This window comes from Aethalodelphis obliquidens, unplaced genomic scaffold (genome assembly GCF_003676395.1).
Source record: "Aethalodelphis obliquidens isolate GAN/ISIS:26980383/991018 unplaced genomic scaffold, ASM367639v1 scaffold53, whole genome shotgun sequence".
NCBI lineage: Eukaryota > Metazoa > Chordata > Mammalia > Artiodactyla > Delphinidae > Aethalodelphis > Aethalodelphis obliquidens.
The window spans coordinates 7,159,898-7,176,930 of NW_020837997.1; the positions used below are offsets into that span (position 1 = coordinate 7,159,898).

General features: G+C 57.6%; 1 protein-coding gene across 3 annotated transcripts in view; it reads right to left on the reverse strand.

The window, feature by feature from the left end:
- The window catches only part of CARM1 (coactivator associated arginine methyltransferase 1), a 41,547-nt gene extending 24,550 nt beyond the window's left edge, over nucleotides 1-16,997 (reverse strand). For 2 of the 3 annotated variants that reach the window (XM_027085131.1, XM_027085130.1), the window contains exon 1: nucleotides 16,749-16,997. In XM_027085131.1, coding sequence (XP_026940932.1) covers nucleotides 16,749-16,974 — 226 coding nt within the window. In that variant the 5' untranslated portion in view covers nucleotides 16,975-16,997. Of the gene's footprint in view, nucleotides 1-9,038; nucleotides 9,211-16,748 lie in introns of all 3 variants that reach the window. The other variant, XM_027085132.1, reaches the window with a different exon arrangement.
- Between the last annotated feature and the right edge of the window lie 36 nt (nucleotides 16,998-17,033).

Sequence of the window (17,033 nt, forward strand, 5' to 3'; positions counted from 1 at the left end):
ACGGTAACCTCTGCCCTCTCTCCCCTTCCCCTTTGCTCTGGAACAAGCAGGGGGTCCTTGAGCCCTTCAGGCTGGACAGACCTGTGTCAGAGGGACCCAGTGGAATGGAGATAAATGCCTGGAGTCAAGCTCTCTCCTCCCGTAGAACCTTCCATCCTTGTGTGAGATGAGAGCATCTCTTTGCCTCTTGGACAACAGAGAGGTGGAGGGCAAGACGGGAGAGCAGCCACCAGCTCAGGGGGAAAAGAAAAGCAACCAACCCAAAAAAGGGCCACATTTCAAGTCCTTGCCTTTCTAGCAGAAAAACTATTACAGCCACAAGCAAGGCATAATTAAAGCTATTTACCTTGGCAGACTTGGGGGTGGGGGGACGCCTGTCCATATGTGAGGTCTTTTATTAAATCACCTCCTACTACCAAATAAAACACAGGCTGTTCACCTTCCAGAGGAAAATATTCCACAGGAGAGAGGAGGGTTGGGTGAAGAGGAGGACGAGGCGTGGAGAAATCAGGGTGCTCTCCTCGGCCCACCCTCTGCTCGGGGCCATCGGCTCACTGGGTGGCTCGGCCTGCAGCCCGCTCGGTGCCAAGCACGGGCACGAGGGCACCGCAGTGAACAAGCCAGCCAGGCTCTGCCTGCCCACACTCCCGGGCACCACAGGAAGGCAGGCGACACCAGTGAGAAGGCCGGGTAAGAGGGGCTGGAGGGACTCGGGGGTCTGATACGCACGATGCCCTGTGCAATACAGATTGCAGGCTGCCTAGGCGGCGACATCCAGGCCGAGCCAGGCCCCGGGGGGATGCAGGGCTCGCCTTCCTCAAAGGGCCTCCCGTCTTCCAGAGGCACCAGGCCCCACTGCCCCGCCTCCACAGCAGGGAAGGCCAGGAGGGCAGTGGTCAAAATGAATGGGCATCCAGGGAGACCTGGGCTCAGGGCCAACCGTGCCGCCCTCCAGATGTGACTGCGGGCCTCAGTCTCCTCATCTGTCCAAAGGTGATCGTGGCACAGCCTGCAGGGTGAGAGGACACAGCCCACTTGGAGGGCCCCACCACCTGCCTTCACCCCGAACCTCAGGAGCCCCATCTGTGCAATGGGGATAAAGTGAGGATAAAACCCTCCCTGCCGTGAGGATTCCATGAGATAAGGGAGGCATTAGTAAGTGTCCTATGCACTGCATAATCAGGAGCAGCCATGGTTACGGTCTCGGAAGAGAATCCCACCCCGGGGAATCCTAGCCCGGCTTGGCCTCCCTCTCTGGCTGTAACCTAAGCCGGCTGCTCCAGTGCTGTCCTCGCAGACGCTCCGAGCAGCTGCTGCCGCACTGCCCAGCCCTGGGGTATTTGAGAACCATGAGGTCACCCTGGGCTCCTCTGGCCTGGCCCTGTCCCGGGGTGAATCCCAACCCCTCCCCCAAGCACCCCGGCGCACTGGGCCAGCCCCCATCTGGGCATCTCTGTCAAAGACTTCTGACCCAGAAGTTCCCTTGCGGGGCCTTATCCTACAGTTCTACTTCTGAATGTCTGCAAGGATACACCTAGATACAGCACTGTCCAAAGCAGCAGAAAACCTAAAGAGCCACTGAATGAGTGAAGGAAGGTACAGACAATGGAAAGGCATAGATTTCTGTCTGTAGACGCTGACATGTTAAGATGACCAAGCCGCACTGTTAGGGGCAGATGGTGTAAAATACACACACACCACAGGTGCAAAAATGAGCGGGGGGCCGGGGAGGGGGAGGGGCCAGGCGTGCTGCCTGCCTGGGGCTTGTCTAGAAAGAAACACCACGAAATGACTGCATGGTTTAAACCTGCAGAATCTTGAGCCCAGTGGGTTCCTGGGGAGATGTGTGCACGCAAGCCCGTGTGTGCCTGAAACACCGTTGCGCAGCAAGGGCGCACCAGAAGACGAGCGGCGGCGCGGGGGGCAGGCCAGGATCAGACAGGACGAAGAGACGGGCTTTTCATGTTACACCCTCCTGAGCGGTTTGAATTTCTACCACGTTCCTGAAGGATAAGCAGACAAAAGGCAATCGTGACAGCGGGGGAGGCCTGGTGCCCACTCAAGTCGCCTGGGCCCTCTCCGAAGTGAGCAGGTCAGACCCTGCTGGTGTGGGGGGAGGGTAGTGGGAATGGCTCTGATCCCTCCTCTGCAGCCTCAGGTCCTGTGACCCAAGTGACCTCTAGGGCTGGAGGATGGAGGACACTGGCTTCTCAGCCGGTGACTGTCTTGCCTAGCACAGGCCTGCACCCAACCCTCCCCCCGCTACTGGGTGTGATGGAGGCGAAGCAGCAGGCGGGGCCAGGATGGGGTGCCCGGGGCCACTAGAGACTTGGGTTTCCTGAAGCCTCCCTGCCAGGGAGGCCACGGCACGTGCAGATCCCAGAACTCCAGCTTTGGAGTCCGTTAGACCCAGCTTTGAATCTGGGCTCTGCCACCTGGGGCTCCACCCCCCACACCTTTCAGGTCGAGGAAAATAAAATAATAATGCATCGCTCAGCACCGTCCTGAGGACCAACACACCCTGTGCCCCGCCCAAGACCCACAGGCACATAGCAGGGGTTCTGAGCACAAAACATCCACCTCGGCGCCCCATATCCCCATGGCACTCTGACCAGACGCAAAGACTGGAGAGAAGGAATCCCAGAGAGAATTCTGGACACAAGGCCACACTGGGCCCAGACCAGGCATCTGGCCACTGGACCAGCCCGACTGGGCACCCAGCCAGGCTTGGTGCAGGCCACTCAGCCCCAGAGCAGCCATCTGGCCGAGGCTGAGAGGCACCAGCTTCATGCCGTGATTGGAAGAGTCTTGCTCCTAGGTTTCAGAGGTGCCAGCTTGGGTCTTTAGGCCACGTCAAAGTGGCCTCGTGTGAAGGCTGACCACCGGTGTTGGCTGGACAGGAGGTTACCTCCCTGGGAGGAGACAAGTTAGGGGGCCCTTTGCTCTATGGGCAACGTTTTGTCTCTTAAGGTGGCAGTGACTGCTCTTGGTGTTGGCTGTATTCTCCTTCATTCTTCGAAAATATTTCACAATATAATAGCCACCCACCTCTGCTGGCCCGCCCCTTGTCACCTCTCCCCGCCTTCCAGTGGGGCTGACCACAGGCTGGAGAAGAGGCCCCACACTGGAGACACCCAAACCTCCTAAGTCAGCTCTGGCTTCAGGGGGTCAGGGGCCGGGGAGGGGGTGTCAGCAGGGCCTCCTCTCAAAGGGCTGGTCCATGGGGGCTGGGGGGCGATGTCTGCCTTTAGGGGTTGGAGGCTTTGGTCCCGCAGGCCTGGTCTGGAGGGGCCCAAAGATGAGTCTAACTGTGGGGTGTGTGGAAGGGCAACCCCAAGAGAAGAAGGACCAAAGAAAGGGCTTGGCTTTTCTGAAAAGAATACTAGGGGCTCCGACTGGGCGGGAGCCATTACATGCAAATGTCTGCCCCCTCCATGCTAATCAGCCTGCAGCCCTGGGCTTTGTGAGCTACAAAAGGAACAGCAGATGTGCGCCTGTTCCTTGGCCCATGAAAGCACGGGGGCTTAGCGGATAACTGGGGGCGGGGGGGGGGGGGGGGGGGGGGGGGGTGGAGGCAACTAAACCAGCAGCCCAGCCCCTCACTCCATGCGCTGGGCTGCCAGCCTCCTCTGCCGGCCTCCTCTGCTGGGCCTTTCTTCTCTGGCCATGACTTTGAAGCTGTTGCTATATGTGGTACCAGGCAAACACCTAACGCAGTGCAGTAGCTCAGCTAATGCTCCCACCCACCTGCCTGGGCACACTTAGCTCACTTTCAAGAGGGGAAACCAAGGCACAGAGAACTGACATGCTGGGAGCGGCTCAGCCTGGGGACTCAGCAGCTCATGAAAGAGAGCCGAAGCCCATCCCAGCCTCTGGGAGAAGAGTTGGCCCTGGGGGGCTGTGGGGACCACGCTCAAGGCCCTGGGAAGGACATGGGCCCTGCGCCCGGGCAGAGCCAGGCCTGGCTGGTTGACCATGGCTGGCAGGCACCATCCCCCTGAGCCCGTTGGAGCCTGCCTCCTAGGGCTGGAAGGGATCACTGAGGGCGGCCACCACCTGTGCCGGCAGGAGCTGGGCTGGCAGTGCTCCGTGAGGACGGAGGTGGGCGGGCGAGCTCTGTCAAGGGCAGCTGCAGGACCCCCTCAGAGCGGCTGGTACGCTCCACGCTCTGGCTCCCGCAGCTGCCGGGGACGCTGCGCCAGCATAGGCAGCTGAGCCAGTCGGTGTCTGGGGAACTCAAACATGTCCCTCCTCTGGCCAGCTGAGGGGCCTCAACCCTCAGATCAGGGTGGCTCCAGGGAGGCCAAACCGGAAGAGGCCGGAGGACGGGGCAGAGGCAGCCTCGGCGGCGGAGTGATGGAGGAAACCAGCTCAGGGGGCTGAGGCCCACTTGCAGTCCCAGTGGAGGGCCCATCGACAAAGAAAAAGGTGAAACAGGATGTCCTGGGGCCTCACGGCTGCCGGAAGGGCCTCCGCCAGGCCCCCGGAGCTCCGGGAGCCCCTCCGGCCTCAGAGAACAGGATGTTTGAGGTAGGAGGGCCCCTTCCCGCCCACCCGAGGCTGCCTCACCAGATGTTGACTCCAGATGTGGCCCAGGCGAGAGGGGACAGAGGCTGCCTGACACCATGACGGAATCGGCAACGAGGCAGGAATGAGGAAAGACTGGCTTCAGGCTCCAGAAGAATCCACCGGGGCCACTGCCCCGACACAGGACAGAAAACACAAGGGCCAGGTGCTACCTCTCCTTTACGGCATTGACTCCTCACCTGCGCCCAAGGGGTGGCAGGGCTGAGTCGAGACGTCAGGGCCAAAGCTGGGTTGGCATCCGACTGCCGCCCACCACTGAGTGCCTCAGTTTCCTCCCTTAGGAAACGGGGATGAGCTGTGGCTCCGGTGGCTCCCCAAGGGGCTGTTCTGACGGCGAGGCAAGTCAGTGAACATAAAGTGCCTGGCACGGCGCCCGCCCGCCACATGTTTGGGCTCAGCCCACGTCAGCCACGGTAGGGCCTCAAAGCGGCAATAGGCAGGGCACGGGGGTGGCGTGGCGGTGGAAGGGAGTCAAGGCCATGTGACCCGTCAGCATCCCCCACCCAGGGCTCATCCATCACTAGGGACGCCAACCTCCAGTCACACAGAGGGCTCAGAGCAGAGCCAGGCTGTGCGGAGGTGGCCTCCGGGACACACAACAGAAGTCTGGGAGCCCCAGCCTGCCTTTGCTTTCCCCTCCAGCTCAGAGAAGAATGTGGCAAGCTCCTGGAATGTCCCTCTTGGGTCTGCAGGATGCCCCCCAGTCTGCCTTTGATTGTATTTACTCACGTGCCCCCTGTGGGGGGATTAAAAGAGCATCCCTTTTTCATTAGAGCACGGATCTGCCAGGGTCCCTGCGGCCGACCCCGCCAGAATCTCACCAGTTCCTGTGTTGTCAGGCAGGTTTCTACACACAAAACCGTTACACGAGTAACACATCCAGCCAAAAGGAACCCCAGCCACGGGAACACAATTCGCGGGGCAGCAAATACGCCAAACAACCTTAAAGGAAAACAGCTCAGACCCGCTCTTACCGAAGCTGTGGGCGATGAATCAATTGAAAGAGACAGACAAAAAGAGGGAAGCAAAGGGGTTCTCCTCTCACCACGCAAGGAATGGGGGTTGGTAGGAGACGGAGCACACCCGCCGGCCCCCCCCGCCCCGCCCCACCAGTCTGGACCTGTTTTCAAGTATGCACTGCCTGGCGTCAGGGGACAGACCCACCTGACCAAACAAAACCCACCCAGAGGCCGGGGGACAAGTTCTAGGTCTGGCTTTGGGTGGCGGTTACGCGGATGCACACACTGTCAAGTGCACCTAAGGCCCAGGCGTCTGTGTGTGTTGATTAAACAACCATTAAAGTAAGTGATCTAAAGAATAACCACCAGGGGAGACGCACGAGGGCCACAGAGCCTCCATATCCAACTCCTGCAGGCGTGGGTGAAGCCTGGTCTCAACTTCCTTCACAGAACTGGTTTTCAGGGAACAAAAGAGGTGGGTGTGGGAGAAGTCAGGGACTCGGGGTTCTTAAACCAAAGGTCGGAGCTGTGTAGCGTAACGAGCGTCAGGGCAAGTGCCATGGTTTCTCCGGGCAGACGTGAAGAGTGCCAACAGCCCCGGCCTGCAGTGTTCCTGGGACCCCGAATCCTGAAGCTTCCCAAGCAAGTCCCGGAAGTGAGAAAACAGGAGGGTGAACGCACAGAGTGAGTCATTCGGGACCTGGAGGGGCTTGGGCAGGATCTCCAAGGCCACCTCCTTGTGCCCTTCCCAGCTCCTCCTGTACCTGTCTGGGGGTTTCACCATCACCTCTTCCAGACCACACAGCAGGTTTAGGAGACCAATGATATCTTACACCATGTCATTCACGTGCTGTGTGTGCGGGGCTAATACCAGCCCCCAAGACCACTCTCCATGCTCCAGGAAGAAACGAGCGAGAACTAGGGTCACTTGGCCAGGGTCACAAGGTCAAGTCAGATAAGGCTCCACGGCCTATGCTAATCATGACCTCCAGCTGCTTCTGACGCTCGCTCGAGAGGACTGCTGCAGACCAGGAGGGAGAAGGGCGGGCATTCCAACCCAGGAATGCAAAGCAGGCCTGTCCCTTGGCCTGGCCGAGAGACAGGGACCCAGGAGAGCAGGACTGACCCAGAGATACAGCAGACCCCAGCTAAGCCACTGCCCCCTGCCCCGGGACTTGCCTCCTTCCCACCTCAACTCTCTCCGGTTGGTGGCCTCCTGCCCCACTCTCTTCAGACTGGCTCCTGGGCCACTTCCCCCCCGCAACAATGAGAGGAGTTCTTACTCCGCCTTTTCTCTGCTCCCCGAGACTAGGAGCGTGCCTACAGTCCGGGCACAGGTGATCACCTGGCACCAGCCAAGCCCCTCAGTGGAACCTCCCCACCGACAAGGAAGCTGAGATCTGGGAGGCTGAGTCATTCGCCCAGGATCACCCTGCCAGGAAAGGACAGGGGACAGAACTGGGCTTGAGCCCAGACACAACCACAGGTGTCGCTTCCCTCCCCAACACTCTGGGAATAAACGCCAAGCCCCTTGCTGGGGCCCGGCCCTCCCCCTACGCACCCTGCTCCAGCCACACTGGCCCCCGGCTGTCCTTGGCCATGCGGGCCCACAGGCTCACTCCCCAGCAGCTCTTCCCGCCTGCTGAGCAGCAGACACGATTTTAGGCACTTTACTTCTATTAGCTCACAACTCATAACAACCCTCCAAGGTAGAGGATACCAAGATTCCCGTTTTATAGCCGAGGAAACTGAGGCACAGAGCAGTCATGCCGATGGTGAGGCACTGCCTCACCTGCGCTTCTCCTGGTGGCGTTAACGCCCCATTTTGAGCAGGGACCATCTGTGGCCAACCCCTTCCTGCCCCTGACTCTGAGCAGCCCCGCCCCGAGCACTCGCAAGCCTCAGTGCGTTTTACCTCCTCCAAGGCGCTGACCACTAGCGGGTGCCTGCTGACTTAATGCCTGTCACACACACACACCAAGACCCACAGGTGTGGGCCCACGTGCTTAACCCCAGCTCCTAAAACAGAACCTGGCACACAACGGATGCTCAGTAAAGTTCTGCTGTTTAAAGTTAGACAAATGGTAACGACCACAATGCAACAGCAAGTCCACTCTGAATACGCTTCTGGTTGAAAGAATGAAAGTTCAGGTCTCCCCATTTTCAGAGAACTGCTGGTGGGCCCTGCTGTCCTGGGTCGCCCTCCCACTCTCCACCCAGCCTTCCCCAGACCTGCCATCTGCCTGGGTTCCCTCCCCCACCCCAGCCCTCGGATGGGGCTGCCCCTCCTGAAATCCAGTGACCTGCCCTTGGCATTCCTGCCTTTCAAAGTCACTCCAAAGTCACTCCCCCTGTCTGAGGACGGGACACACATGCACATACACACGCACACACACACACGCACACACACACACCGCTTCTCCCACTGACCATCGCTTACAAGCCAGGGGCATCCACTTCACTCCCCAATCTGCTGCTGAACTCAGTGGCTGTCAGCCTTTCTTGGGTCACAGATCCCTCTGAGGAGGATCAAAAGCAAGGGAGCCTCTCCCCCCAAAAATGCACAGAGAACCAACCACAGCGTCACAGCCACAGTCTACCAGGAGCACACAGACCTAATAGGCATTTTAGAAGTGTTGCCTCCGGCGAGGCTCCTCTGAGGTCCCAGCTATGGACTCTTGTTCCTCTACCCTTATGCAAGCGGCATATAATTTCAAGGGATCATGGGACAACCCCCTCCCAGGGGCCATCCAAGGACTTCGGGGTCAGAGCCTCAGCTCTGAGCTGCCTGAAGCCCCTCCCAGCCTCCACTCTCCATGGGAGCAGCCAAGTCTGGCCCAGGTCTGGCCCTCCAACTCCCCCTCCCCCCATCTGGGATGGGTATTTCTCCCGACGTCCTGGCAAACACACCACCTCCTCAGGTGCCTCCTCAGGCTCCCCAGGCAAGGAGCCTCGCCTGCCGCCAAGGGTTCTCTTGCCTCCCCCATTCTGCTAGATATGACCTGCTCCCAGAAGGCAGCACAGAATCACCTGAGTTCACACCATACTCCTCCTTCTGCCAAAAGGCCCTGCACGCCCACCTCACGCAGGCCCCCACACCTAATGCCTGTGCTTCCTGCCAGGTGCTGCTCACGACGCCGGCCACTTTCTACCTGTGATCTCACGTATGGGCCCAAACAACCCCAACGGGGGTACCGCGCCAGGCCCTTAGTCCCTGCCTGAAACACGTGCGGCCCGGTGTGTTTCAGATTACAAACTCTTCAGATCTGAAGAAAGCTAACAAGGTTCAGATAACGTGGATTATCCCCAGCAAACTATAGGAAACGTCCAGAACCGAGCACAGTCTTGCAGCCAAAAGCGGGAACGGTCATTCTAAACTGGATACCCAGAGATTACAGGGAGCCCCACATGGCAGCTCAGGGGGGAATTGTGCCCCAGTTTGGGTCAGGTTAGAGCTTGCTGTCAAATGAGTAAGAAGTTAGGTTTTCATACCTTTTAGACTTCCAAATTGCCAGTGAGGGCCTGTGGGCTACACAGGTGCAGGGAGAGGTGAGGAAGGGGAGGGGCTTCGGAGGTGGGCAGTGGGCGGGGCTCGGGACTGGAAGCCAGGTCAACTTGGACTGGGGCAACAGCCCCCAGCTCCACGGGGCTCCAACTCAGCCGCCTAGAGAAAGGGATGGGGGACGAAGAAGGGTGTGGGCTAAGGGTAAGAAACATTTTCCCACCCCCGATGGAAACCTGGGTTCAGAGAAATGCCTCTCTATTTTAAGAAACAAACCACTGCACAGATCCCACATCCCGCAGAGCAACTAAACCCGTGCACCACAACTACTGCGCCTGCGCTCCAGAGCCCATGAGCCACAACTACTGAGTCTGCATGCCTTGAGCCCATGCTCCACAACAAGAGAATCCACTGCAATGAGAAGCCCGCGCACCGCAACGAAGAGTAGCCCCCACTCATCGCAACTAGAGAAAGCCTGTGCACAGCAACAAAGACCCAACGCAGCCAGAAATGAAATTTAAAAAAAAGAAAAGAAAGGAGACAAAGCGCTGCGAGTGAGAGGGCAAATGGCTCCTGGCGCGAGGCCTGTGCTGCAAGCAGCAAGCAGGGAAGGGACTCTAGCCATGTGGGGTGCCTGCCCCTTCTGAAGGCAGCACTGCCATCCAACTCAGCCTCGGGGTGTGAAGGCCTAGGACTGCCAGCCTTTCTGCTTTTTCAGAAGTACAAAGCCAGATTTTGATGTGAAATCCTCTGATTTTTAAAATACTGGGAGTCTCCTTTTAACCACACAGTGGAGCTAACCCTGCAGGCAGGTCACTCACGACCCCTGGCCATGGGTCATGGCCTCTGCCATCTGCCCTTTGCCTTTGCCCTGGGCAGAATTCACCTTTTGTTCCATAACATGATTCCTGGCCTCTGACACGCTTCAGGGGCAGACTAAGGTGAAACTATTCGGTTACATTTCTGTTGCATTCTCTCGCCTGGAAGCTTCTGCAGGCTTCTCTCTCCTTGCTCCCGTCTACAGCGTAACCTGCTGCCAGAGTAATCTTCAGAAATACCATTCTTATCATGTTAGGCCCCCGTGAAAAATGGCAGGCCGCTCCTGACCGCATAAGGGAAAAGGCCCTGTCACTCGGGAAAGTGACCTGGGCCCAACCTTGTTACCCATCCTTTAGCTCCTCCAAGGGACCCTTTTGCTCCACACCAGGCTACTGTCCCCACCCCCTACTTGAGCATCTTTCCACAATCCAGGAGTATCCTTCCCAACACTGGTGGCTACATCCACATCCTACCTACTGTGGCCAAGGTGACTGTCTCCCAATGTCTGTTTCCCCTTTCTCCCACTGAAAGAGAAACCCCAAAATTAGCTGAGTACAGGGCTGCTCAGACTAAAGACTACATTTCCCAGGCTCCCTTGCAGCTAGTGGTGGCCATGTGACTGCATTCTAGCCAATGGGATGCAAGCAGAAGCACAGCCCTGGGAACCTTCCCTAACAGACACCTGGCAATGCTCTTGGCATCCTTTGTCCCTTTCTTTATCCTGCTGTCTGAAAACCAGGGTGTAATAGCTGGACTCCAGCCTCCATGTTGATCCATGATGACAAGACCCAAACCCTGGATGTGGGAGAGGGGTTAGCTGGAAGGACCTGGGTCCAAGGACGTCCTGGAGCAGAGCTTCCACACCAGCCCTGGTCTGCCAACCTCCAAGGCTTCAGGACAAAAGCACAAGAAATGAATTGCCATCTTGTTTAAGCCATTGCCACTTTGGGTTTCTGTTATGCACAGATAAACTGAATCCTGACCACCCTTTTCCACTGAACCACTCTGCAGTGAGCAGAGGGTCCAACAGCCGTGAACTCCAAAGCCAGCTCTGCTGCCTGCCAGCCATGTTATTTGGTCAAGCCCTTTCACCCCTGCTTTTCCAGCAGTAAAATGGGAGTGGTGTGCCGACCTCCCAGAACTGTTCTAAAGACCAGTGGTAACACACAGCAAGGGCCACACCTATTAGTCTAACTGACCCACACAGTCCAGAAAGTGTACTCTATCTGGCCTGAGCAATCAGGACACTTCACAATCAAAACAAACAGATCTACACAAAGAAGGGCTTTTCAGTTTCTCTTAAGCTGTGGCAGATCTGCCAACCCTGGCTGGGGCTGAGTCCCCAAGTCCCCCCTCCTCCTGCCTGTTTCATTCATTTATCCCAGGGGTCTGCAAGCTTTTTCTGTCATGGGCCAGTAAGTAAACATCTTAGGTTTTGCAGGACTCTATGGTCTTGGTTGAATATTCTTCCTTGGGTTGTTTTTTTCTTTTTAATCAACACTTCAAAAATGTACAAACCGGGACTTCCCTGGTGGCTCAGTGGTTAAGAATCCACCTGCAGGCTTCCCTGGTGGTGCAGTGGTTGAGAGTCCGCCTGCCGATGCAGGGGACACGGGTTCGCGCCCCGGTCCGGGAAGATCCCACATGCCGCGGAGCAGCTGGGCCTGTGAGCCATGGCTGCTGAGCCTGTGTGTCCGGAGCCTGTGCTCCGCAACGGGAGAGGCCACAACAGTGAGAGGCCCACATACCGCAAAAAAAAAAAAAAAAAAAAAAGAATCTGCCTGCCAATGCAGGGGACACGGGTTCGAGTCCTGGTCCGGGAAGATCCCACGTGCCACGGAGCAACTAAGCCCGTGCACCACAACTACTGAGCCTGCGCTCTACAGCCCGCAAGCCACAACTACTGAGCCCATGCACCACAACTACTGGAGCCCACGTGCCTAGAGCCCGTGTTCCGCAACAGGAGAAGCCACCGCAATGAGAAGCCCGCGCACCGCAACGAAGAGTAGCCCCCACTCGCCGCAATTAGAGAAAGCCCGGGCACAGCAACGAAGACCCAACACAGCCAAAAATTAATTAATTAATTAATTAATTATTTTTAAAATGTACAAACCGCCCTTAGCCGTCACCGGTTAAAAAATTGGCCACAGGCCCCATCAGGTCCACGGGCCATAGCTTGCCCACAGGCCCTGCTTTATATTATTATCCTTTCCCCAGCTGCCCCCAAAGTCAAGTATTTGAGTCTGTCAACACTGGTTTAAGCAGGGCCTGGCACACAGTAAGTGCTCAATAAATGACTGCAGCCAGCAGCAACTAGCAGGCACCACTGAAACGTGAATGCCTTTTGGTGTAACTTTCTGGGTCTTCCCCCCAGCTTGACACTGAATGTCCTCAAGGCTGGGTGGAGGACAAACTCTTCCAAACCCTCTCACTACCACCCCCCTGCTGCAGCTACCGGGGGTGTGGGCTACCAGGAGGGTGACTGAAGGAAGTCACAGGGTCCTGATTCCAGAACAGCAGGTCATGCTTCACCTTGCTTTTACAGAGGGTTTTTCTCTGGGGTTTCCACCCCTGGCACGTCCCCCACGAACTGAAATTTAGCCCTTCAGAGCCAGCCCTGCCGTACATCCCTTCCTAGCCAATGCAGCGGGGACAGGTCAGAGGACTGAAAGAGAAAAGCAGCACAGTCAGCTCCAGAAAGGCCGCCACGGGGCTGAGGAACTGAGAGTCTGTTCTGCTCGCCGCCCCACCGCCCCACGATGGGCTTTCCGAGGAGCTGCCTCCCTGCAAGGGGATGGCAGCCCATGTCCAAGGGCTCCAGAGCCTGTGCCAAAGCTTCCTCAAGGCCCGGGAAGCCGGCAACTCTGCCCAAGGAAAACTCTGCCCAGTTTCGGTAGCTGCCATTTAGCCAATCTCATGGACGCGGGCCAGGGTGACATCAACTGGCAAGAAGGGGTGGGGAGGGAATTCCCTGGTGGTCCAGAGGTTAGGACTCTGCACTTTCACTGCCGGGGGCCCGGGTTCGAACCCTGGTCAGGGAACTAAGATCCTGCAAGCCACGAGGCCAAAAAAAAAAAAAGGGGTGGGGAGGGTCACCATTCACTGCAGGGTGACTGGGACAGGACCTTCCTCAGCTGTCCTCTTTCCCACAGGGAGGGGGCAAACGTCAAGGAAAGGGGCTGGCTGTCCTGCTACCCACACCCATCTCCCAGCCCTGCCGCCTGAGACAGAGGTGGCAGCCCAGGGGCCCCCCTCCCATCTGCTGGGGGTGCAAGGCAGCTGGGCAGCCCCACAGCATAAGGGACTCCCTCCTAGAAAAGCCAGCTCTTGACCATTCCACGCCAGTAGCACCACCACTGATAACATCTATAGACAGATCTACCCTTCACCGCCGGACACCCTGCTCCACAACCCCGTGCTGCACCTCCCCCACATGCCCGGGACCCCAGTGGCACTATTCCCATCGCAGGTGAGGAAACGGAAGACGTGTACAGGTGTCGCTACAGGGCTGCTACAGGTGAAATGGCTAGTTCAAGGCCGCGTAGCTGGTGACTCACACCAGTCACACTCCACGTTCAGGACCCTCAGCTCCCAGATGTGAGACACTGGGAGGTTCGGGCGGATGTCTCGGTCGACCGCCCACCCGCCCCCACCCCAGCTCCACCCACAGAGGCGAATGCCCGGGATCTGGAATCACCAGTGGCTCGCAAGACCTCGCCTCACGAGGGACAGGTGAGCACAACAGGGTTCCTGAAGCCTTCTCACCTGGCCAAAGCATTCGGGTCCCAGAAGGGTCCAGGTTGGGAAATGCTGAAGCCAGGGACGAAGTTCATCCCGAGAGAAAGCCTAAAGCTCCCAGCAGCAGCGTGGTTCACCCCTAAGTCCCCCCAGTGGCTGGACCATCTCTGCCTTTTTCCAGGGGACCGTCAGCCAGCCCTCCACACCCAGCAGGCCGGGCCTGATCTCTGATCCAGGACTTTGCACTCCCCCGGCAGACTTCTGAGAAGTTCTTCCCCGGAGGCCCGTGCTCCCCAGGCGGAGCTGGCTCAGGAACCAGGGCTGCCCCGCCCTGAGCAGTAACCCGACCAACTCTGAGGCCATCACCAGGCCTTTACCGGAGCAGGTGCTGCCTCCAAAGAAGAAGTGTTCGTTCATAGAACAAACACGCTGTGCCACAGTCCTGTCATCACCTCCAATCTACCGTCGAGGAAACTGAGGCACAGAGACCCACAACTACCCTCAGGGCACCAGTCTAGCCCACGTAGTGGATGCCCCCCAAAATATGTCCAAGCCCTAACCCCCGGAACCTATGGATATGACTTTACTTAGAAAAAGGGTGTTTACAGACATAATTAAGGATCTAAGATAATCCTGGATTTAGGGTGGGCCCTAAATCCGGCAACAGGTGACCTTACAGTAAAAGGCACAGAGACACAGGGGGACAGCCCTGTGAAGACAGAGGCAGAGGCTGGATTTCTGTGGCCTCCAGCCAGCCAACGCCTGGAGTCACTGGAAGCTGGAAGAGGCAAGAAAGGATCCTCCTCTAGAGCCTGTGGAGCTAGTGTGGCCCAGCCGACACCTTGATTTTGGACTTCTGCCCATGAGCTATGAGAGAATACATTCCCGTTGGTTTAAGCCACCAAGTTTGTTACGGCAACCCTGGAAAACGAATACAACCAGCTTTGGCCAACTCCAGAACCCATACTTTCACACTAATACCTCACACTAATGTTACTTGAGCCTAAAGAGGAAAAAATTATTTCAGACCTCTGAGACTTTATCATCAGGGGTCTGAAATAATTTCAGACTGAGGCTCTCAGTTTGAGAAACATGGACTTTCTCCTCTTGACGATTGCTTCAGTTATGAATGACCTCTAAAAAGGGAAGTGTTCCCTTTGTAACTAGTAACAATTCCAAGTAGATCCACAAAACAAAAACACAAAAGTAAAAACTCTCCTGGAGAAACATGTAAAGAGAGGAGACTATCTGTAGAGTATATGAGAACGCTCTGTATTATCTTCCTAGTAATTCTATCAATCTAAAACTGTTCTAAAATCAAGTTTATTTACCAAAGATAAACCACCTCCCCTGGAACTCCTTTGCGGATCAGCCCTGGAACCCTAGTTTGAGAAACACTGCCCTTCTTTGTTCTGTATCCCATTAATGCGTGTTGAATGAATGGCCATGCTTGTGATCTGGGGGATCCTGCTGAGCTTAAGTGTCTTTCCTGAGCTCCGATGCCCACCGAGGATACCCTTCTTTCTCCTCATCTGATCCAAGAAGACCCAGCTCTGCCCCAGCAAAAAGAGGTGCGACGCTGGGGACAGACGCACAGCTCCTTTATTTTGGGTTTTCCAAGTAGAGGTGTGTAGAGAATCCTGTGTGGGAACCAACTGCTCCACACACTTCCCTTCAGAAAATCCCCGTTCCCGAAGTGGCAAAAAACTCACACAGGCCAAAGCCAGGAGAGGCCCCCTCAGTGACTCCACAGAGCATCAGTGCAAGAAACCCGAAGAGACCAAGCTGAGTGTAACAGAATAACAAAATGTGAAGGAGGAGGTACTTCCCTGGTGGTGCAGTGGTTAAGAATCTGCCTGCGAGGGACACGGGTTCGACACGGGTTCGATCCCTGGTCTGGGAAGATCCCACGTGCCGAGGAGCAACTAAGCCCGTGCGCTACAACTACTGAGCCTGTGCTCTAGAGTCAGCGAGCCACAACTGCTGAGCCCATGTGCCACAATTACTGAAGCCCGCGCGCCTAGAGCCCAGCACTCTGCAACAAGAGAAGCCACCGCAATGAGAAGCCCGCGCACTGAAACTAAGAGTAGCCCCCGCTCACCACAACTAGAGAAACCCGACGCGTAGCAATGAAGACCCAACACTGCCAACAATTAATTAATTAATTAATTATTTTAAAAATGTGAAGGAGGAATCGTGACCAGAGAGAACTGATAAGAAAGAGTAACAAGAGAAAGAAAAAGGATGAACTACAAAGACGCGAGGTCCTTGGCAAACACATTTGTGATTTTTTTTTTCCACCTTAATGTCAGTTTTGAAACTAGCTTCAGAAAATGTAACCAGCTTCTCACATCCCCATAAAGGAAGATCGGAGGTCCGTGGCCAGGAAGGAGTCCGTGTTACCTCTTACTTCGGAGCTGGGCATCCAGATAAGGGCCCTCCCCGTCCACGTTTCCACGAGGCGCACACACAGCAGCTCGCACCACCCTCGCAGGACCCCTCTCCCCAGATCTAGAAGTTTCCCACTCGGGGGTCCGGAACGCCAAGCCCTCCAGATGAGTGGCACAGGGTGCTCCAGGTCCCTCCAGACTGGGCACCACTTTCCAACCGTCCTTGGCAGTCCATAGGGTCCCCTGAGATAGCCAGAGGCTGCCCACACCCCTCCCTCCTCCCCGCTAGAGCGGCCACACCCGCCCACAGACTCCCACCTCTCCCACGCCCAGGCCCCCTCCCCTCCCACCCAGCCCCCCCCACCCCCGGCTTCCTCCGAATTCTTACTTTGCACTCTCGGCCCCCCACTTCCTGCCCACCCCCTCCCAATCTCAGGGCCCTCACTACTCCCCCATTTCCCGCTCGGGGCACCTCACCTCTGGCCACCACTCACGCCCTCTTTTCTCTTTCTGCCCCTTTGACACCGATTCCTCCACACCCCTCACTCGGGGGCCCCTCACATCCAGCCCCCTCGGCCCGGCCCCACGGAGCCCATACCAGGCCCCCAAGGATCAGGGCCCCTCACCCTCGGGACCCCGGTCCCCTCACCGCGGCTGCGTCCGGTCCACCCCGGGCCCCCCGCCCGTCCGGCCTCGTGCGCAGCCCCCGCGCGCAGCCCGGCCCTCGGCCCGGCCCTGGGGCCCCGCACTCACGGCTGTAGAGGGCGATGCCCGCCGCGTCCGGGCCGGCGCGCACCTCGAGGCGCAGCGCCTGCTGCTCCGCGTGCCGCTGGATCTCGCCGTTCGCGTCGCCGATGGTGAGGAGGCGGGCGCCGGGGAACACGGACACTGCCCCGCAGGGCCCCGTGACACCCGGGCCGGCCGCCCCTGCGCCGCCCACGCCCGGCCCCGCCGCCGCCGCCGCCGCCGTTCCTGCCATCTTAGATCCGGCTCCAGGCCCCGCCGCCGCCGCCGCGCCCGGGCCCAGGCCGCCGCCGC